The sequence below is a fragment of the Salvelinus fontinalis genome, chromosome 14 (assembly GCF_029448725.1).
Source record: "Salvelinus fontinalis isolate EN_2023a chromosome 14, ASM2944872v1, whole genome shotgun sequence".
In the NCBI taxonomy this organism is placed as follows: Eukaryota; Metazoa; Chordata; class Actinopteri; order Salmoniformes; family Salmonidae; genus Salvelinus; species Salvelinus fontinalis.
In genome coordinates, this window is record NC_074678.1 from 14,114,996 (window position 1) to 14,138,919 (window position 23,924).

Here is a 23,924-nt window from a genome sequence, read left to right on the forward strand (position 1 = left end):
AAGGCACATAGGGCTCTGATCAGAAGTAGTGCACTATGTAGGGCAGGGATGATTAACTCCAGTCCTCAGGGACAACACACTTTTTCTTCATCCTTAGCAAAGCACAGCTGATTCATCTAATTGCATTCTAAACTGAAGATCATGATTAGTTGATTATCGGAGTCAGGTGTGTTAGCGGGGGTTTGGCAAAAGTTTGACACCAATCAGGCCCCGAGGACTGGAGTTGTCCATCCCTGATGTAGGGAATAGGGTGCCATTTTGGGACACATACATTAAAGTCAACTCTGGTCCTAGGAGGACACAAAGCCTCACACATATGTCAGAGGACAGAATTACAAACAGAAAGTAACTCAGATGATATACTGTAGAGATGTATCAGATAATGACAGGAAGTATTGCACAACAATATTTCATCACAGCAAAAAATCGTCTGTTGATATTGAACTAAAGATTCCAAAGGCTCTATAGATGAATGGTTTGACGGGCTTCTGTGGAAGCCATGAGTTGTGCTTGTTTTATCAGCCAGCAGTGGCCCGTCTCTGTGTCTCTGATGTAAGTAAGTGTTTGTTGTTGCTCTGTCTGCTGGTGACAAAACCACATTTTTCTTGTGGGATTTATAAAGTGTATTTAATATTATATGATAGCTACAGTGCCTTCAGAAAGCATTCAAAACCCTTGACTTTTTCCACATTTTGTTGTGTTACAGGCTGGATTTAAAATGGATTAAATGTACATTTATTTTGTTACTGGCCTACACACAATGCCCCATAATGTCAAAGTGGAATTGTGTTTTTCAAATTATTTACAAATTACTTCAAAATGAAAAGCTGAAATGTCTTAAGTCAATAAGTACTCAACCCCTTTGTTATAGCAAGCCTAAATAAGTTCAGGAGTAAAAATCTGCATAACAAGTCACATAATAAGTTGCATGGACTGTGTGTGCAATAATAGAGTTTAACATGAATTTGAATGACTACCTCATCTGTGTACCCCACACATACTCTAACTCTAAGGTCCCTCAGTCAAGCAGCGAATTTCAAACAGAGATTCAACCACAAAAACCAGAGAGGTTTTTTAATGCCTCGCAAAGAAGGGCACCTATTGGTAGATGGGGGCATCTCCTTGAACTCGGCACGGCCTAGAGACTAGGTGGATGCCATTTGTTTCCCTTTCTGTGATGATTTAAACCTGCACATTTTGGGATTTCAGCCATATTTGATGGTAAAGCTCATACTTCCCCTTTAGGATATGAAGGGGACCATTCAATCTTTTCACGTTGATATCTGTAGAGGTACAGATGACCCTGAACACGTGGCAAAAGGAATTTTGAAAATTGCCTGCACAGAAGCAGAGTTAGAGCATAAAGCCGTTTTATCCTTAGGGAGAATCTCATATGTTTCAGACTACATGAACCGGTGCACGCAGCTAGAATAACTCTGTGGCTTATCCACCCTAAACTCCCCCCCCGATGAGCCCATCGAAAACGGTGTGTCTCTGTGTGACACAGAGGCCGCAATTTGTCCAAAGCATCATTAAATCACTACTAGTCAGGCTTCATTCCGGGCTTACTATTTGCACGGTCGCTGCGGTCAGACCAAGCGAGCTACGGTCAACTGGGGCATCTCCTTGAACTCAGCATGGCCTAGAGACTAGGTTGATGCCATTTGTTTATCTTCTGTGATGATTTAAAAGGATCTGCACCTTCTTTTCCATTTTTGCCTAAAATGACATACCCAAATCTAACTGCCTGTAGCTCAGGCCCGGAAGCAAGGATATGCATATTCTTGGTACCATTTGAAAGGAAACACTTTGAAGTTTGTGGAAATGTGAAAGGAATGCAGGGGAATATAACACAATAGGTCTGGTAAAAGATAATACAAAGAAAAACCAACCGTTCTTTTGTATTTTTTTTCACCATGAGGCCAATGGCGACTTTAAAACAGTTACAGAGTTTAATGGCTGTGATAGGAGAAAACTGAGGATGTATCAACAACATTGTAGATATACCACAATACTAACCTAATTGACAGAGTGTAAAGAAGGAAATCTGTACAGAATATACATCCTGTTTGCAATAAGGGACTAAAGTAAAACTGCAAAAAATTTGGCAAATAAATTAACTTTATGTCCAACACAACACATCACCGAATACAACTCTACATATTTTCAAGCATGGTGGTGGCTGCATCATGTTATGGATATGCTTGTCATCAGCCAGGACTAGGGGGGTATTTTTAGGATAAAATAAATGGAATAGAGCTAAGCACACACAAAATCTTCGTGGAAAACCTGTTTCAGTCTGCTTTCAAACAGAGACTGGGAGAAAAATTCCCCTTTCAACAGGATAATAATCTAAAACAGAAGGCCAAATATACACTGGAGTTGCTTACTAAGATGACATTGAATGTTCCTGAGTGGCCTAGGTAAAGTTTTGACTTAAATTGGCTTGAAAATCTATCTATCAAAATATCTGTCTAGCAATGATCAACAACCAACTTTACAGAGCTTGAATAACCTTTAAAAGAATAATGCGCAAATATTGTACAATCCAGGTGTACAAAGCTCTTAGAGTCATACCCATAAAAATGTACATCTTTAATCGCTGCCAAAATTTATTCTAACATGTATTGATTTAGGGGTGTGAATACTTATGTAAATTATATATTTCAGTATTTCATTTTCAATAAGTTTGCAAAAATGTCTAAAAACATGTGTTGACTTTATCATTATGGGATATTGTGTGTAGACGGGTGAGAAAACAATCAATTTAATACATTTTGAATTCAGGCTGTAACACAACAATGTAGAATAAGCCAAAGGGTATGAATACTTTATGAAGGCACTGTACATACCTACATGTTATGTAGGCATCTACAGTATATTCTATATGTATGTAGCATGGCGCCGACAGACACAGTCGCCCTGTTTCTAGCTCCTAGCCAACTTGGCAGAATTTTGATTTTGTTGTTATTTCTTGCATTATTTGCTCAGAACGTTTCTAGTACTATTACCTGCAGCTAAAAATAGCTTTGGGACATTAGATTGGCAGTCACTCACCAGATATTGGACCAGAAATTCTTTGGTTATAGTCAGTGTTTAGTACATTCCCCGAACAGGCCGACACAGCGACGACGGCTCTCAAGGAACTACACTTGACTTTACACAAACTGGAAACTGCATATCCTGAGGCTATATTTATTGTAGCTGGGGACTTTAATAAAGGACATCTGAGGAAAACACTCCCAAAATTCTATCAACACATCTCCTTTCCTGCGTGAACATTTTTAACCATTGCCACTCTCCCTTCCGGGATGACTACAAGGCCCTCCATCTGACCACACCTCCATCCTGCTCCTCCCCGCCAATAAACAGAAACTAAATCCGGAAGCACCCGGGGTAATGACTGTTCAACGTTGGTCTCACCAATTGGAATCTATGTTTCAAGATTGGTTTGATCACGTGGACTGGGATATGTTTCGGGTCGCCTCTGGGAATAATATCGAAGTATACCGTGACTTGATGACTCTGTCATGTCTACTCCTGCTCATCCCCTCCGGTATGCCATCGTCGCCAGAATACTAGCTACCGGTCCTGACAATCATCATTGCGCACACCTGGCACTTATCGTTATGATTCACACCTGGACCTCATTACCTCCCCTTTATAGGTCCCTTCCTTTTGTTCATTCCTCAGTTGGTATTGCACCTGTGTTCATATTACCTCGCTTCTGTTACGCTGTCTTGTTTCATGTTTGTTGTTTTCATTAAACGTTTTACCTGCATCTGCTTCTTGACTCACGGCGTCATCATTACAGACTGGGTTCATCAGGAAGTTCATGGGGAACGTTGTTCTTACTGTGACGATTAGAACTAAATCCAAACTTAATTGCAGCCTTTGTGCAAAACTGAAAGCGCGAACCATCCCATTTAACCATGGCAAGGTGACTGGGAACATTGACATGTACAAACAGACCAGCTATGACCTCCGTAAGGCAATCAAAGAGGCAAAACGTTAGTACAGAGACAGTGGAGTCGCTATAAAACAGCTCAGACACGAGACGCATGTGGCAGGGACTCCAGACAAACACGTAAAAAAAAAAAGAAGCCAGACACGTCACAGACACTGACACCTCGCTTCCGGACAAGCTAAATAACTTCTTCCCCTGCTTCGAAGAAACAAGACAGCCGGCGACATGTACCCCCGACACTCAAAAGTACTATGTGCTTCCAATCTCAGGTCTGAACCCCTCCCCGTGCAACTGGATCCTGGACTTCATGAAGGGCCGACCCCAGGTGGTGAAGTTAGGAAACGACACCTCCGCCACGCTGATCCTGAACACGCGGTCCCTACATGGGTGCATGCTCAGCATCCTCCTTTACTCCCTGTTCACCCATGACAGCATGACCACGTACTTCTCCAACACAATCATCAAGTTTGCTGACGGCACAAGTGGTAGGCCTGATTACCAACATTGATGAGACTACATAGAGAAGGTGAGGAGGTGAGTGCCTTGGCAGAGTGGTGACAGGAAAATAATCTTTGGAAACTGAAATGTTCCCTTCACACCAACAGTGTGGTGAAGAAGGCGCAATAATTTGGCTTGGCCCCTAAGACCCTCACAAACTTCTACAGATGCATCATTGAGAGCATCTGGTTGGGCTGTATCACCCCCTGGTACAGCAATTGCACCGTCTGCAACCACAGGGCTCTCCAGAGGGTGGTGCGGTCAGCCCAACGCACCATCGGGGCCACACTGCCTGCCCTCCAGGACATCTACAGTACCCGGTGTCACAGCAAGGCCAAGAAGTTAATCAAGGACCTCAGCCACCCAAAACACGGCCTGTGCACCCCACTTCCATCTAGAAGGCGGAGACAGTACAGGTGCATCAAAGCTGGGACCGAGAGACTGATAAACAGCCACCACTAAACGGTCTCTGCACAGTACTCTACCCCCTGTCCAGTATCCTACTCTGCCCCTAGCCGGGTACCACTGGGTACTCTACCCGGCACCTTGGGGAATGATGCCTTATGTACATAATCATTGAACACTGATCACTTTAATAATGTCTACACACTACACTGAACAAAAATATAAACACAACATTAATCAATTTCAAAGGTTTTACTGGGTTACAGTTTATATAAGGAAATCAGTCAATTTGAATAAATTCATTAAGCCCTAATCTATGGATTTCACATGACGGAATACAGATATGCATCTGTTGGTCACAGATACCTTAAAAAAAAGGTAGGGGCATGGATCAGAAAACCCGTCAGTATCTGGTGTGACCATTTGCCTCATGCAGCGGGACACATCTCCTCTTCCACTCCTCTTCAATGGCTGTGTGAAGTTGCTGGATATTGGTGGGAACTGGAACATGCTGTTGTATACGTTGATCCAGAGCATCCCAAACATGCTCTATGGGTGACATGTCTGGTGAGTATGCAGGCCATGGAAGAACTGGGACATTTTCAGCTTCCAGGAATTGTGTACAGATCCTTGTGACATGGGGCCGTGCATTATCATGCTGAAACATGAGTTGATGGCTGCGGATGAATGACAAGACAATGGGCCTCAGAATCTCGTCACGGTATCTCTGTGCATTCAAATTGCCATTGATAAAATGCAATTGTGTTCGTTGTCAGTAGCTTGTGTGTGCTCATACCATAACCCCACCTCCACCATGGGGCACTCTGTTCACAACAATGACATCAGCAAACCGCTTTCCCACATGATGCCACACACGCTGTCTGTCATCTGCCCAGTACAGTTGAAACCAGGATTCATCCACGAAGAGAAACTTCTGCAGCCTGCCAGTGGCCATCAAAGGTGAGAATTTACCAACTGATATCAGTTAAGATGCCGAACTGCAGTCAGGTCAAGACCCTGGTGAGGACGACGTTCATGCAGATGAGCTTCTCTGAGACAGTTTCTGACAGTTTGCGCAAAAATTCTTCAGTTGTGCAAACCCACATTTTCATCAGCTGTACGGGTGGCTGGTCTCAGACATGGTCTGCGGTTGTGAGGCTGGGTGGACGTACTGCCAAATTCGTTAAAACGACGTTGTAGGCGGCTTATGATAGAGAAATGAACATTCATTTATCTGGCAACAGCTCTGGTGGACATTCCTGCAGTCAGCATGCCAATTGCATGCTCCTTCAAAACTTGAGACATCTGTGGCATTTTGTTGTGTGACAAAACTGCACATTTTAGAGTGGCCTTTCATTGTCCCCAGCACAATGTGCACATGTGTAATGATTATAATGTTTAAATCAGCTTCTTGATAATGCCACACTTGTCAGGTCGATGGATTATCTTGGAAAATGAGAAATGCTCACTAACAAGAATGTAAACAAATTTGTGCACAAAATTTGAGAGAAATAAACTTTTTGTGAATTTTGAACATTTCTGGGATCTATTATTCCATCCATGGGACCAACACTTTACATGTTGAGTTTATATTTTTGTTCAGTATATTTATATATAGTATCTTCTGCTGAACTAAATTTGTGATAATCTTTTAATTTTGATTATTGTGTGCTTGTTTGACATTTACTGCATTGATTGATAGGAACAATGAATATAAGCATTTCACTGCAACTGCCATAACACCTGCTAAACTGTGTACGTGACCAATAAAATCTGATTTGATTTTGTTCTACATGGGTTAAGTTAACCCCTCCCCTTTACACAGGTAACCCCTGGCAACATGATCCCTGCCCAAAATCTATACAATGGTTGGTAACAGTATACATTTCAAAGTCTCCGTAATCAACTTTCCTGCCCTTTGTCTCGTACTGACTGAATGACTGTCCATCAGAGCCCGTATTCATACAGCGTAGTAGGAGTGCTGAACTAGGTTCAGGCCCGCTGTCCATTCATTATAATCTACAAGGCAAAACTGATCCTGGACCAGCACTCCTACTCTGAGACGCTTTATGAATACAGACCCCGATCCTTTTCAAGCTATTATACAGTATAACTGTGTCGCTGGTTTTCTTTCATATGAAACATTACATTAGAAACAATACAAGCCATGTTTGTAATAAACGCTCCTCTCTCTGCATTTCTGAGGAGAGGTGGATACTGTACAGATGTAGGATCTTAGTTTGATCACCCTGTTGCAGGAGAACTTTCCTGCAATGCAAAACTTGTAGTGTATTTTAGGTTTAAAAAGGCTTCTAAAGTTTGTAATTTCCACTTTGAAATTTCAGACTTGATTTTTACTTACAAAAAATGTATAAATCCCTACAAAAATGTCTGTTAATTATAATCCACATAATAATTCGCATTTCCTGGTGCTGCGGGATTATTTTGCTGCTGTAGCAAATTGTCTCAAATGAAGATCCTACATCTGTAGCTTTAGTATAGTATTAGCATACAGTTTTAGTATCGCTTTTACTGTAGCTTTAGCACTGTACTTTACCCTACATTAATTCTACATGGCTACTCTTTCCTTTCAGGATTTGGATAGCTAGATGGGTAATCAATCATGTTTATTTGGAAAACTGATCCTGATAATCATAGAAAGCTATCTTCTTCTCTTCTGATATGTAGGCCTATCCAGGACACTGTATTTGTTCAAAGAGGAGACAAATGCAAGATATGCCAGGAATGTTTGAGGCTTGCACTTTTTAGACTGGGCTAGAATTTCTTTTGCAAAACTAGCCTGCCAGGCCATAGCATCGTCGCTCCAGGAGATCTGTACACATGAGGCTCCCATTGATGAAGGCTATATCCCATATCCCCAAAACATATTCACCAGCCCTCTGGTTGACCTATTTCCCCAAAACTTTCTCAGTCACAGAAGGCAAATCTATAATACGGAATGCCTTACCAGTAAGTACAGTACAATGTGTGAACTATGATAAAATGAACATTTAAATCCACATATTCGAAGCTCACCCCTAATCCCCATACTCCATAGTAGTTTCCACACAAGATTACCACTTGATCCCAGATGGCAACGCACATTTAGAGAGATACGGAGTAAATTCAGTACACTTGTGAAAAGTTGAATATAAACGTCTATATTCACACATTTTATAACCCGTAATGACTAGTAAAGTATTCCGGATGATAGATTTGCCTTCGGTGATGGGAAAAGTTGATCAGGAATAGGTAAACTAGAAGGCTGGTAAATATGTTTCCAGGATACAGGATGTAGCCTTCAGGTCTCCCAGAGTTAAGGGGCTAGCCAGGCCAGTGACATTTTGCCTTTTCAAACATCTCAAGGCATAGATTTTTTTACCCAAATGTTAACCGGACTTTAGAAATAGCGGACTACTAGCCTGGCTGGCCAGTGCCCATAATCGTTACATTCCCAACCCTGACATTTAGGCTAGCTTCCCCTGGATCCGTTTCAGTAAAAATGATATTGTTAACATCAGTGTTACCTTGCTGATATGCTGCTGAAGTGGATGTAGGAGGCCACCATCACCCCGACTCTGCCTTGACCACCCTGTAGGGGCCGGAGCCAAGACACAGGTCAGGAGGTCAAAAGAAGAGCAAGGAGAGGTAGAAATGCTGGGTGTGTCTAATAAGCCTGTGTGTGTGTGTGTGTGTGTGTGTGTGTGTGTGTGTGTGTGTGTGTGTGTGTGTGTGTGTGTGTGTGTGTGTGTGTGTGTGTGTGTGTGTGTGTGTGTGTGTGTGTGTTACTATACTTGGGAGTACTAGAAGTCCTCACAAGAATAGTAAACCAGCAAAACTTCTGAGAAGTGAGGATATTTTGCCTCAATTGTAAAAACTGTATTTTAGGCTTAGGGGTTAGGGTTTGTGTTAGGGGTAGGGCTAGGGTTAGGGTTTGTGTTAGTGTTAGGGGTTAGGGCTAGGGTTAGGGTTATGGTTTGTGTTAGTGTTAGTGTTAGGGGTTAGGGCTAGGGTTAGGGTTAGTAGATAGTCTGTAGAGCACTATCCCAAAAAAGTGTTACCATGTTTTTTTTTTTTTGTTTTTGTTTTTTTCTCCCCTTTTCTCCCCAATTTTCGTGGTATCCAATCGCTAGTAATTACTATCTTGTCTCATCGCTACAACTCCCGTACGGGCTCGGGAGAGACGAATGTCGAAAGCCATGCGTCCTCCGAGGCACAACCCAACCAAGCCGCACTGCTTCTTTAACACAGCGCGCCTCCAACCCGGAAGCCAGCCGCACCAATGTGTCGGAGGAAACACCGTGCACCTGGCCCCCTTGGTTAGCGCGCACTGCGCCCAGCCCGCCACAGGAGTCGCTGGAGCGCGATGAGACAAGGAAATCTCTACCGGCCAAACCCTCCCCAACCCGGACGACGCTAGCCCAATTGTGCGTCGCCCCACGGACCTCCCGGTCGCGGCCGGCTGCGACAGAGCCTGGGGGCGAACCCAGAGACTCTGGTGGCGCAGTTAGCACTGCGAAGCAGTGCCCTAGACCACTGCGCCACCCGGGAGGCAAAAGTGTTACCATGTTAATAATAATATGTGCGTTTACTTTTTCTTTGTGTGTCTGTGTGTGTGTGATTCCTACCCGACAGTGCATGACCAGAACATGCTGTGTGTGTGAGTGGAGCCAGTTATCCATGGTCTTACACACACCACACATCTGTTCCATGGACGGGGCCAGCAGCTCTAGCCAGCCCGTGTCCAACACCTGAGACAAAACACACACACACACGCACGCACGCACGCACGCACGCACGCACGCATACAATAACCTTGATTAATAACCTTTCTTGAGATCTGAAGGCTTTTGTTAAGTACTCTGTGTGTACTACTTGAGTAGTACACACAGAGGCAATAGCTACAGTATTAATTTCACCTTGGGGTTCATCTGGGTCAGGCTATCATTCTTCTCTGAGAGGTTGATCACCTTGGGAAATAAAATACACATTTTAGACAATTTTTTCTGTAGCTCATTAACTACTGAGGGAGGGAAGAGGGAGATGAGGAAGACAATGATGAGGATGGGTGTGTAGATCAATTATTAGCCAGACTCTACCACTTTTAGTGGTCTATAGCCCCTCCATTCCTCACCATGTAGTTGTGGCCATGTTTGGATTTGAGCATCTGTGTGATATCACGCAGGTTCTGGAGGTAGGTCTGGTCTGGGCATGCCTGAGGGAAGGATACGGTGATGATGCGCTCCGTGATGTAGTCCAGGTCAATTCTGTATCCCTCCTCCATGACTGGGATATTAGACTGATGAGAGGGAGAGAGTGATTTGTGATTGTTTATTTCATGTTTCCCATGCTAATAAAGCACCTTTGAAAATCTAATTGAATTGAGAGAGACAGAGACAGAGACACAGAGAGAGAGAGAGAGAGAGAGGAGGGGGGTAGAGAAATGGGAGGGGGAAAGGGATAGAGAAACCAAGAGAGAGAGAGAGAGAGAGAGAGAGTTTCACATACACACTCTTATCTCTGTAAAACTACCCAGATATAATAATAGGGGGTTAAACATACAGACCACTACCACTCACTGGGCTGCACCTACGTGGCAGGTTGGCACATCAGTTACACACAGACTGACCTACGTGGCGGGAGTGTTCAGTTTCACTTTGACTCAGCAGACCTTCACTACACACGACTGAAGTTTGAGACATTATGCCCCTGAAACTCAATGCTAACGGGAAGTCCTTTTTTGCCAACACAGCGATACAGATTTAGGATATTAATTTGATCACCCTGTTGCAGGGGAACTTTCCTTGTAGTTCCTTGTAGTGTATTTGAGGTTTAAAAAGGCTTCTGAAATTAAAAATGTCCACTTTGAAATTTCAGATGAAAAATGCATCAACCCCTAAAAAAAATCCATTAATTATAATCCACATAATAATTCACATTTCCTGGTGCTGCAGGATTATTTTGCTGCTGTAGCAAACTGGCTCAAATTAACATCCTAATTCTGTATATGATTTCACATTTAGTCATGCGTATTAGCTAATTCTTTAGTCTTAAATCCTTTGACGGGAAGTCATGCTCAGTGAATGTGGAATCGGGAGCTTACAAATGAAACGATTAGAGTTAATGTAACAGATTAGTCATAAACCCTCCATAACCTCTCATTCACTCATTCAGTCATAAATACATGCACACACTCACGCACGCAGAGACACAAACACCACCAGAAGTGGATGAGGCTGTGTCTGGAAGGATGATGATGTCTGCCGAGTGCCCAAAACATGAATGAAGTCATCCAGACACTCCTGTACCTACTCACTCTCTGAAGTGATTCACATCAGATACTGCAGTCCATGCTAATTCTTCCTCAACAAAACCAGCAATAGTTTCAAGTCTGAAAATGGTTTATCTGTCTTTATCTTAATATATCTGAACATATTTATAATTGTTTGACCTATGAATATGTCAGATGCAAAACTTGTAAAAGTGAGAGTGATTAGAATTGAAATAAGAACGTGTTTTTAGAGTAACTGTGGGCAGTCTAATTTCTTCCCTCTCACACCTCTCTGGCTGTATAAACTCACCCATTCATCCTGCCTCTGAACTCTAGACCTGCATGTAACAATCTTTTACATACATGTTACAACATATCTACAACACACACACACACACACAGAGGCACACACACACACAGAGGCACACAGACACAGAGACAGAGACAGACACAGGCAGGAAGGGCCAGACTGAGACAGGGCCTAGAGTGAGTCAGGTGGCTGGGCCAACCTTTATTTTACCCTGACCACGTGATCAGGATACAGCAGCAGAGTAAACATGGTTACAGTCAATTTCACCAGAACACGAGGTGGTGCATGCTGCTGCCAGGCCCGGCGACAGTCTCCACAGACACTCTGACAACTCTGCCATGCCAAAGTGAGAAAGACTGGAAACACCTTAAACCCACACACACACATAAAAGACCTACACGGCACACACATGCACGTGTGTGTGTGTGTGTGTTTCTCTTGTACACTATCGTTCAAACGTTTGAGGTCACCTAGAAATGTCCTTGTTTTTGAAAGAAAAGCAATTTTTTTGTCCATTAAATACAGTGTAGACATTGTTAATGTTGTCCATCAGAAATACAGTGTAGACATTGTTAATGTTGTAAGTGACTATTGTAGCTGGAAACGGCTGATTTTTTTATAGAATATCTACATTGGCGTACAGAGGCCCATTATCAGCAACCATCACTCCTGTGTTCTAATGGCACGTTGTGTTAGCTAATCCAAGTTTATAATTTTAAAAGGCAAATTAATCATTAGAAAACCCTTTTGCAATTATGTTAGCACAGCTGAAAACTGTTGTCCTGATTAAAGAAGCAATAAAACTGGCCTTCTTTAGACTAGTTGAGTATCTGGAGCATCAGTATTTGTGGGTTCAATTACAGTCTCAAAATGGCCAGAATCAAAGACCTTTCTTCTGAAACTCGTCAGTCTATTCTTGTTCTGAGAAATTAAGGCTATTCCTTGAGAGAAATTGGCAAGAAACTGAAGATCTCGTACAACACTGTGTACTACTCCCTTCACAAAACAGTGCAAACTGGCTCTAACCAGAATAGAAAGAGGAGTGGGAGACCCCGGTGAACAACTGAGCAAGAGGACAAGTACATTTAGAGTGTCTAGATTGAGAAACAGATGCCTCACAAGTCCTCAACTGGCAGCTTCATTAAATAGTACCCAAAAAACACCAGTCTCAATGTCAGCAGTGAAGAGGTAACTCCGGGATGCTGGCCTTCTTGGCAGAGTTCCTCTGTCCAGTGTCTGTGTTCTTTTCCCCATCTTAATCTTTTCTTTTTATTTGCCAGTCTGAGATAAGGCTTTTTCTTTGCAACTCTGCCAAGAACGCTATTGTAGATATTCCATTAAAAATCAGCTGTTTCCAGCTACAATAGTCATTTACAACATTAACAATGTCTACACTGTATTTCTGATCAATTTGATCTTATTTTAATGGACAAAAAATGTGCTTTTCTTTCAAAAACAAGGACATTTCTAAGTGACCCCAAACTTTTGAACGGTAGTGTGTGTGGGCTTCTCTCTCTCTCTCTCTCTCTCTCTCTCTCTCTCATGTAAAACAATGTAATTGTGTCAATAAAGGTTGTTTTACATTTTCAACATATCCAGCTGGAACCTGTGCTAGACTGACTGGCTGGCTGACTGGCTGCTTGCCTGGCTGCCTGCCCTGTCCTTGGGCCCTATGTACAGTCCTAGTGGAACTTGTGTGTGTTTAGATAACAACATCAGTCAGACATACAGTGCTGAGGACCCTACATAATGCTGATGATGTCACACGTGTCCTGTAATGAAAACATCAGACGGAATCACTGCCTCCAGTGATGATGTCAAAGAGATGATAAATTACAAACACTCTCGTCCTCTCTCAAACACCAATATCAAGGCAATGTAAATACTACAGGCAAATGCCTCAGTCTAACTACATTAGCCAAGCCTCAATTCTAATACTACTTGTCTGTTTATTGAACACTTTTAGACCAGTACCCCCTATATTTGTCTCTGCTCTACTTGAGAAAAAAGTGATTGACACACACACATGCCATAGGGTGTTCTCAGTGTAGAGTAGTCCACAAACCAAACTAACCATGTCTAATTAGGTGGTTTTTACCTCACGTTTGTGAGGAATGTGTCCCAAAATGTATCAGAGACGTCATTTCTCCCTTTGTCTATTCTTTTCTTTCTTTAATGGATAGCACAAGTTGGCAGTGAACCTCAATCCCACAGGCTGGCCCCTTTAATATTAGTACAACAAGAGACAACTCAGTATAATATCTTCTTAGTCTCCACTTCACTAATAAACATCATTACCCATGAGTCTTCATGGCCCTGGAAATGCTCAAGCAACGTGCCAACTGTGAGGCTTGAGGCTCCACAATGTCTTTCTTCCCCTTTCTATCCCTCTGCATATCTTAACCCCAAGGTGTGGTTTATGACTGTCTGAATCCCCTCTTTCTATCATTCACTTCTTCTATTTATCTAATTAGAAACAAGATTTGGATCAATTCCATCTCAATTCCACTTGTCATTACACAAAATGAACTGAACTCCAATGGGGAAATTCAATGGCCAATTCAAGTGTTGAAATAGAACTCCTCAACCCCGGGCGTAGAGCAGTAGGCAGCTAAAACACTTTTACTAAGAGCAGCTTATCATGACTTCCACCTCACTGAATCAGTGTTAGTTAACACTAGAGGGAGAGAGCTTACTGCACAGAGACAGCACACACACGTTTGCACGCACATGTACACAAACACGAGAAAGCAGAGAGGCTTACCTAATAGCGGGCTCCTATCAACTGTGAAATCCCCAAAGAATATCTACTGCACTTTTATATGTCTACTGTGTGTGAGAGAGAAAGGGTTGGGACGGTGTAGGGGTGGAGACTATGTATGAGAGAGAGAGAGAGAGAGAGAGAGAGAGAGAGAGAGAGAGAGAGAGAGAGAGAGAGATAGATTTACTGTAGTTGGTTTAAATTGCACTTTGCCCCTGCCTTTTCAAGTAATGACATCTATTGACTGCTGCTGATTCAGTGTGTGTGTGTGTGTGTGTGTGTGTGTGTGTGTGTGTGTGTGTGTGTGTGTGTGTGTGTGTGTGTGTGTGTGTGTGTGTGTGTGTGTGTGTGTGTGTGTGTGTGTGTGTGTGTGTGCCAACGTACGTGCTGTGCATGGCTTTTATTACTTTCTTACTTAGGCACATCACTACCTTCGGAGCAAATAAAATCCAATAAAATACATTTGTATTTTGTCACATGCGCCGAATACAACAGGTGTACAGTGAAATGCTTACTTACAAGCCAACAATGCAGTGGTAAGAAAAATAAGTGTTAAGAAAGTATTTACTAAAATAAACTGAAGTAAAAAAATGTATAATAAAGAAGAAAATAGAAAAATAACAAATAATTAAAGAGCAACAATAAACTAAAAGTGTGCGGGGGCACAGGTTAGTCAAGGTTAATGAGGTAATATGTACATGTAGGTAGAGGGGGGGGGGACTTGGTGCTCCGGTACCGCTTGCTGTGCGGTAGCAGAGAGAACCATCTATGACTAGGGTGGGTGGAGTCTTTGGCAATTTTCAGGGCCTTCCTCTGACACCGCCTGGTATAGAGGTCCTGGATGGCACGAAGCTTGGCCCCAGTGAAGTACTGGGCCATACGCACTACCCTCTGTAGTGCCTTGTGGTCGGAGGCCGAGCAGTTGCCATACCAGGCGGTGATGCAACCAGTCAGGATGCTCTCGATGGTGCAGCTGTAGAACTTTTTGAGGATCTGAGGACCATTGCCAAATCTTTTCAGTCTCCTGAGGGGGAATAGGTGTTGTTGTGCCCTCTTCATGACTGTCTTGGTGTGTTTGGATATTGATAGTTTGTTGGTGATGTGGACACCAAGGAACTTGAAGCGCTCAACTTGCTCCAATACAGCCCTGTCAATGAAAGAGAGAGAGAGAGTGTGCTCGGTCCTCCTTTTCCTGCAGTCCACAATCACCTCCGTTGCCTTGATCATGTTGAGGGAGAGGTTGTTATCCTGGTACCACACTGCCAGGTCTATGACCTCTTCCCTAAAGGCTGTCTCATCGTTGTCAGTGATCAGGCCTACCACTGCTGTGTCGTCAGCAAACTTAATGATGGTGTTGGAGTCGTGCTTGGCCATGCAGTAATAGTAATGGGTGAACAGGGAGAACAGGAGGGGTCTGAGCACGCACCCTTGAGGGGCCCCAGTGTTGAGGATCACCATGACGGATGTGTTGTTACCTACCCTTACAACCTGAGGGTGGCCCGTCAGGAAGTCCAGGATCCAGTTGCAGAGGGAGGTGTTTAGTCCCAGGGTCCTTAGCTTAGTGATGAGCTTTGAGGGCACTATGGTGTTGAACGCTGAGTTGTAGTCAATGAATAGCATTCTCACGTAGGTGTTATTTTTGTCCAGGTGGGAAAGGGCAGTGTGGAGTGCAATAGAGGTTGCCTGATCTGTGGATCTGTTAGGGCGCTCTGCAAACTGGAGTGGATCTAGGGTTTCTGGGATGATGCTGTTGATGGGAGCCATGACCAGCCTTTCAAAGCACTTCATGGCTACCGACGTGAGTGCTACGGGGCGGTAATCATTTAGGCAATTTCCCTTCGCTTCCTTGGGCACAGGGACTATGGTGGTCTGCTTGAAACATGTAGGTATTACAGACTCAGTCAGGGAGAGGTTGAAAATGTCAGTGAAGACACTTGCCAGTTGGTCCACATCCTGGTAATCCGTCTGGCCCCGCGGCTTTGTGAATGTTGACCTGTTTAAAGGTCTTGCTCATGTCGGCTACCGAGAGCATTATCACACAGTCGTCCAGAACAGCTGGAGCACTCATACATGCTTCAGTGTTGCTTGCCTCGAAGAGAGCATAAAAATAATTTTGCTCGTCTGGTAAGCTCCTCCTCATGGCTTGGTTTTTGCTCTGACATGCACTGTCAACTGTGGAACCTTGTATAGACAGGTGTGTGCCTTTCCAAATCATGTCCAATCAATTGAATTTACCACAATTTTCAGAAACATCTCAAGGATGATCCATGGCAACAGGATGCACCGGCGCTCAACTTCGAGTCTCATAGCAAAGGGTCTGAATACTTATGTAAATAAGTTATGTTTTTTACCTAATACATATCGCTCAGAGAGTAACCCAGTACATCACTCAGAGAGTAACCCAGTTTTTTTTTTTAACTGCTTTCGCTTTGTCATTACGGGGTATTGTGTGTAGATTTCAATAGAGATTGCATCATCTGTGGATCTGTTGGGGCGGTATGCAAATTGGAGTGGGTCTAGGGTTTCTGGGATAATGGTGTTGATGTGAGCCATGACCAGCCTTTCAAAGCACTTCATGGCTACCATTGTGAGTGCCAAGGGTCGGAAGTCAATTATGGCAGGTTACCTTCGTGTTCTTGGGCACAGGGACTATGGTGGTCTACTTGAAACATGTTTGTATTACAGACTGGAAGTCTGGAACAGGTTGAAAATATCAGTGAAGACATTTGCCAGTTGGTCAGCGCATGCTTGGAGTACACATCCTGGTAATCTGTCTGGCCCTGAGGTTGACCTGTTTAATTGATGACCTGTTTAAAGATCTTACTCACATCGGCTACAGAGAGCGTGATCACAGTCTTCTGGAACAGCTTATGGTCTCATGCATGCTTCAGTGTTGCTTGCCTTGAAGCAAGCATAGAAGTAATTTAGCTAATCTAGTAGGCTTGTGTCACTGGGCAGCTTGCAGCTGTGCTTCCCTTTGTAGTCCATAATAGTTTCCAAGCCCTGCCACATCCGACGAGCGTTGGAGCCAATACAGTATGCTTCAATCTTAGGCCTATATTGATGCTTTGCCTGTTTGATGGTTCATCGGAAGGCATAGCTGGATTTCTTATAAGTGTCCGCGTGAGAGTCCCGCTCTTTGAAAGTGGCAGCTCTACCCTTTAGCTTAGTGCAGATGTTGCCTGTAATCCATGGCTTCTGGATGGGGTTTGTATGTACGGTCACTGTGGGGACGACGTCATCGATGCACTTATTGATGAAGCCAGTGACTGATGTGGTGTACCCTTCAATGCCATCTGAAGAATCCCGAAACACATTCCAGTCTGTGCTAGCAAAACAGTCCTGTAGCTTAGCATCTGCGTCATCTGACCACTTCCAAATTGAGCGAGTCACTGGTACTTCCTGCTTTAGTTTTTGCTTGTAAGCAGGAATCAGGAGGATAGAATGATGGTCAGATTTTCCAAATGGAGGCCGAGGGAGAGCTTCGTACGCGTGTGTGGAGTAAAGGTGGTCTAGAGTTGTTTTCTCTCTGGTTGCACATGTAACATGCTGGTAGAAATGAGGTAAAACGGATTTAAGTTTCCCTGCATTAAAGTCCCCGGCCACTAGGAGCGCCGCCTCTGGATGAGCATTTTCTTGTTTGCTTATGGCCGACTTGGCCGGGGACTTGTTTGCTTACAGCTCTTTGAGTGAGGTCTTAGTGCCAGCATCGGTTTGTGGTGGTAAATAGACAGGTACGAAAAATATAGATGAAAACTCTCTTGGTAAATAGTGTGGTCTACAGCTTATCATGAGGTACTCTACTTCAGGCGAGCAAAACCTTGAGACTTCCTTAATATTAGATTTTGTGCACCAGCTGTTATTTACAAATAGACACAAACCGCCACCCCTTGCTTACCGGAGGCAGCTGTTCTATCTTGCCGATGCACGGAAAACCCAGCCAGATGTATGTTATCCATGTCGTCGTTCAGCTACTACTCGGTGAAACATAAGATATTAAAAACTGTAATGTCCCGTTGGCTCCATAACAGCTTCTACTCCAAGCCATAAGACTACTGAACAACTAATCAAATGGCCACACAGACTATCTACATTGACCCCCACCCCTTGTTTGACACTGCTGCTACTCACTGTTTATTATCTATGCATAGTCACTTTACAAATTACCTTGACTATCCTGTACTCCCGCACATTGACTTGGTACCGGTACCCCCTTTATATAGCCTCGTTATTGTTATGTACATTTCTTATGTTTCTTTTTGATTGATTTGATTTATTTCCCTTTCGTTTTTTTAGTAAATATTTTATCAACTCTATTTCTTGAACTGCATTGTTGGTTAAGGGCCTGTAAGTATGCATTTCACGGTAAGGTCTACACTTGTTGTATTCGGCACACGTGACAAATAAATTTGCTCTGATTTGATTTGATAGTCTTGATCGGAGCTCATCCATTTTATTATCCAATGATTGCACGTTGGCTAATAGGACTGATGGTAGAGGCAGATTACGCACCCTCCGTCGGATTCTTACAAGGCACCCCGACCTACGTCCGCGATATCTCTTTCTCTTCTTTATGAGAATCACAGGGATTTGGGCCTTGTCTGGTGTCTGAAGTAAATCCTTCGTGTCTGATTCGTAAAAGAAAAAATCTTTGTCCAGTTCGAGGTGAGTAATCGCTGTGCTGATATCCAGAAGCTCTTTTCAGTTATAAAAGACGGTAGCAGAAACATTATGCACAAAATAAGTTACAAATAATGTGAAAAAACACACAATAGCACAATTAGTTTGGAGCCTGTAAAACAGCATCCATCTCCTACCGCGCCATATCAGCATATAGGCTATCGACGACTCCTCTCTAGCACACTCTGTTCACAGTTGGCTTCTATCCAGCTAGTCAAACAAGAAGTTGTTTTCTCATAGCTTCTTCAACAATATAATTAACAGCTACAATTATATCTGGCCACAAAATAAGGCCTCTGAAGCCTCAAATGGCAGGGGGGGAAGGCTGTAATGTGACATGTATCCATTAGATGGTGCCAGAAGACTATTGTTTGAGTCAGCGAGCTCATTTAGGCATAGAAATGTAAACAGTATTTTATGTCAAACGTATTTGTTTATGCATGAACACAGTTACACGTATTTGTGTCGAGTTCATTCCGAGTTGTCGAGTAAATAAGCTGAAATATTACACAAATCCAGCAAAAGTACCATAACAAACATTTACAATTTCCCATAGATTATCAATTATACTGACCAGATCTCTAGTCGTCGCTCTAACAAACCTATTCAAAATATTCAAGGAGGCAAGATCAGGTGGGACCATTCTAGCCAATGACAGGGCAGATACTCGCGTGAACAACAGGCACAACGTTTACCACTAGTTACCAATTACAGACGCAATTGGTTATATCATAAAAATTAATGAAAACAAAAATTAGCTTTTTGGTCCTAATATAAGGTTAGCAGTGTGTTTAAGGTTAGGATTATATTTAAAATCACATTTTCAGAAAATAAATTGTAGTAATAGGTGGGGTTTATGACGTCGTGCCCATGACAACTAGTGGCGACCATGCACAACTCTATGGAACGCCGTTTGGGTCTTTGCATGTCAGAAAAGAAACATGTCAAATAACACAATTTGACGCTTCAAATAAGCTTGCTGATCAATCAGGACCTGAATATTACTCCATGTCACGTAATCATTTAACATGTTCATGATTCTTTTACGTAGATATTACACAATGATTACACTATCACTCGTATTTCATGTCATAACGATTCGCCGATACGTATGCTATGACCCTGGTAAAGTATTGTCTCGTGCACCTGCCGCTAACGCACAAGCGCAGACACATTTCCCCAAACTCTGGACGGCGCTGGTTAGAAAAAAAGCTAGCTAGCTGATGGATGCTAACAATGTTCTTCCCCAAAAACATAGCAAAACTACATAATCTGTTTCAGTAGCTATAGTTAGCTAGCTCACTATCTAGTTACGTGTCATCACCCAAAATACCCATAATTTACAAGACAGTTCTTATTTGATTAATCGTGGTCGGACCCACCTATGTGAAACTAGCCACAATAATGATTAGCCACAATTGTGGAATTTGCGGTTCACCTTCAAAATAAAAGTATTAATTGAAAGCGATACAAATAATGTTATTATATAAATTCAACAAAATACAATCATTTGTTAGTTTGACAAAAATATGTTAATCACACTGGTTGTATTACACTTTATAATTGCATTGGGGCATACTTATTTCACTGTATCAGTCTACTCTACTCGCCATTTTACCTGTTGTTGTTTTAGCTGATAAGCTGTTGTTGTCTTACCCGTTGTTGTCTTAGCTAGCTCTCCAAATCAACAGCTGTGATTACTTTATGCCTCGCTGTATGTCTCTCTCAAATGTAAATATGCCTTGTATACTGTTGTTTAGGTTAGTTATTATTGTTTTAGTTTACAATGAAGCCCCTAGTTCCACTCACCATACCTCTGATACCTCCTTTGTCCCACCTCCCACACATGCGGTGACCTCACCCATTATAACCAGCATGTCCAGAGATACAACCTCTCTTATCATAACCCAGTGCCTGGGCTTACCTCCGCTGTACCCGCACCCCACCATACCCCTGTCTGCACATTATGCCCTGAATCTATTCTACCACGCCCAGAAATCTGCTCCTTTTATTCTTTGTCCCCAACGCTCTAGGTGACCAGTTTTGATAGCCTTTAGCCGTACCCTCATCCTACTCTTCCTCTGTTCCTCGGGTGATGTGGAGGTAAACCCAGGCCCTGCTTGTCCCCAGGCACCCTCATTTGTTGACTTCTGTGATCGAAAAAGCCTTGGTTTCATGCATGTTAACATCAGAAGCCTCCTCCCTAAGTTTGTTTTATTCACTCCTTTAGCACACTCCACCAACCCTGATGTCCTTGCCGTGTCTGAATCCTGGCTGAGGACGGCCACCAAAAATTCGGAGATTTCCATATCAAACTACAACATTTTCCGTCAAGATAGAACTGCCAAAGGGGGAGGAGTTGTAATCTACTGCAGAGATAGCCTGCAAATTTCTGTCATACTTTCCAGGTCTATACCCAAACAGTTCGAACTTCTAATTTTAAAAATGAATCTCTCCAGACATAAGTCTCTCACTGTTGCCGCCTGCTATCGACCCCCCTCCGCTCCCAGCTGTGCCCTGGACACCATTTGTGAATTGATCGCCCCCCATCTAGCTTCAGAGTTCGTTCTGTTAGGTGACCTAAACTGGGATATGCTTAACACCCCGGCAGTCCTACAATCTAAGCTAGATGCCCTCAATCTCACACAAATCATCAAGGAACCCACCAGGTACAACACTAAATCCGTAAACATGGGCACCCTCATAGACATTATCCTGACCAACTTGCCCTCCAAATACACCTCTGCTGTTTTCATTCAGGATCTCAGCGATCACTGCCTCATTGCCTGCATCCGCTATGGGTCCACGGTCAAACGACCACCCCTCATCGCTGTCAAACGCTCCCTAAAACACTTCTGCGAGCAGGCCTTTCTAATCGACCTGGCCCGGGTATCCTGGAAGGATATTGCCCTCCTCACGTCAGTCGAGGATGCCTGGTCATTCTTTAAAAGTCATTTCCTCACCATCTTAGATAAGCATACCCCATTCAAAAAATGCAGAACTAAGAACAGATATAGCCCTTGGTTCACTCCAGACCTGACTGCCCTTGACCAGCACAAAAACATCCTGTGGTGGACTGCAATAGCATCAAATAGTTCCCGTGATATAAAACTGTTCAGGAAAGTCAGGAACCAATACACGCATCAGTCAGGAAAGCAAAGGCTAGCTATTTCAAGCAGATATTTGCATCCTGTAGCTCTAACTCCAAAAAGTTTTGGGACACTGTAAAGTCCATGGAGAATAAGATCACCTCCTCCCAGCTGCCCACTGCACTGAGGCTAGGTAACACGGTCACCACCGATAAATCCATGATAATCGAAAATTTCAATAAGCATTTCTCAACGGCTGGCCATGCCTTCCTCCTGGCTACTCCAACCCTGGCCAACAGTTCCGCCCCCCGCCCCCGCAGCTACTCGCCCAAGCCTCCCCAGCTTCTCCTTCACCCAAATCCAGATAGCAGATGTTTTGAAAGAGCTGCAAAACCTGGAACCGTACAAATCAGCTGGGCTAGACAATCTGCACCCTCTCTTTCTAAAAATATCCGCCGCCATTGTTGCAACCCCTATTACCAGCCTGTTCAACCTCTCTTTCGTATCGTCCGAGATCCTTAAAGATTGGAAAGCTGCCGCGGTCATCCCTCTCTTCAAAGGGGGTGACACCCTAGACCCAAACTGTTACAGAACTATATCCATCCTGCCCTGCCTATCTAAAGTCTACAAAGGCCAAGTTAATAAACAGATCACTGACCATTTCAAATCCCACCGTAACTTCTCCGCTGTGCAATACGGTTTCCGAGCCAGTCACGGGTGCACTTCAGCCACGCTCAAGGTACTGAACGATATCATAACTGCCTTCGATAAAAGACAGTACTGTGCAGCCGTCTTCATCGACCTGGCCAAGGCTTTCGACTCTGTCAATTACCTTATTCTTATCGGCAGACCCAATAGCCTTGGTTTTTCTAATGACTGCCGCGCCTGGTTCACCAACTACTTTGCAGACAGAGTTCAGTGTGTCAAATCGGAGGGCCTGTTGTTCGGACCTCTGGCAGTCTCTATGGAGGTACCACAGGGTTCAATTCTCGGGCCGGCTCTTTTCTCTGTATATATCAATGATGTCGCTCTTGCTGTGGGCGATTCTCTGATCCACCTCTACGCAGATGACACCATTCTGTATACTTCTGGCCCTTCCTTGGACACTGTAGTAACTAACCTCCAAACGAGCTTCAATGCCATACAACACTCCTTCCGTGGCCTCCATCTAGTGTCATAGCTTTTATTGCGGGACCTGAAATCACTGTGAATTGAGCCACATTTATTGTACCATTCAACCTACTATGTGAATAGAACACTATTCCAGAGGAAAAACAATATGACCTGGATGTTTTGGAGCCTGATAACTCTGAGGAGGACTATCAATGGGTAAGGCTGTACAGTGCAATATAAATGTCAATACGCTCAATAGGCTGACTGGGTAGATACATTCCCACAGTCAAAGTCCCTCAATAAGAGCTACTATGACGATAATATTTGCGTAAACTCTTCCCAGTTATTTTCTGTGGGAGTAGACTCATACTCCATTTCATTGCTCCACATTCCAACACTCCGACCATGTTTAAGATTATGTAGTCTAAATATGGCATGATTCCACCAATTGTAACCTTCTGCATCGCTTTCAAATATGGACTTTATTTTGAAGCCGAAACGCAAATTCCAGTATTGTGGCTAGTTTCACAACACATAACCCTGTTCGGTCAAGTCATACGCGAAGCTAGCTGGCTGTTTATAACGTTTGTTTTGGGCTAGCTAGTGATTTCAATAGGAGAACAACAAGTGGCTACCTTTAAGCTAATACTTACTCACATGGATTCCTAAATCATTGCTAAGAATATTGAAAATGACTGCAGTTTCTACTGGTTATTGTTTTCAGGCTGGTTGCATTTGTGCTAGCTAACTACCCCAGAAGTTGCTAATAACATCTGTATCAAAGATATTTTCATTTTTTTTTTTATCCTGCTCGTTTGATCCTGGTCTAA

At 43.3% G+C, this 23,924-nt stretch overlaps 1 protein-coding gene across 2 annotated transcripts in view; it reads right to left on the reverse strand.

Annotated features, from left to right (window-relative positions):
- The window catches only part of si:ch211-191a24.3 (tensin-3), a 103,170-nt gene extending 88,870 nt beyond the window's left edge, over positions 1-14,300 (reverse strand). The window contains exons 1-5 of one of the 2 annotated variants that reach the window (XM_055943987.1): positions 14,216-14,300; positions 10,005-10,169; positions 9,790-9,840; positions 9,499-9,621; positions 8,398-8,462 (exon numbers count right to left, since the gene is read on the reverse strand). In XM_055943987.1, coding sequence (XP_055799962.1) covers positions 8,398-8,462; positions 9,499-9,621; positions 9,790-9,840; positions 10,005-10,154 — 389 coding nt within the window. In that variant the 5' untranslated portion in view covers positions 10,155-10,169; positions 14,216-14,300. Of the gene's footprint in view, positions 1-8,397; positions 8,463-9,498; positions 9,622-9,789; positions 9,841-10,004; positions 10,170-14,215 lie in introns of those variants that run through there. The other variant, XM_055943988.1, reaches the window with a different exon arrangement.
- Positions 14,301-23,924: the final 9,624 nt, after the last annotated feature.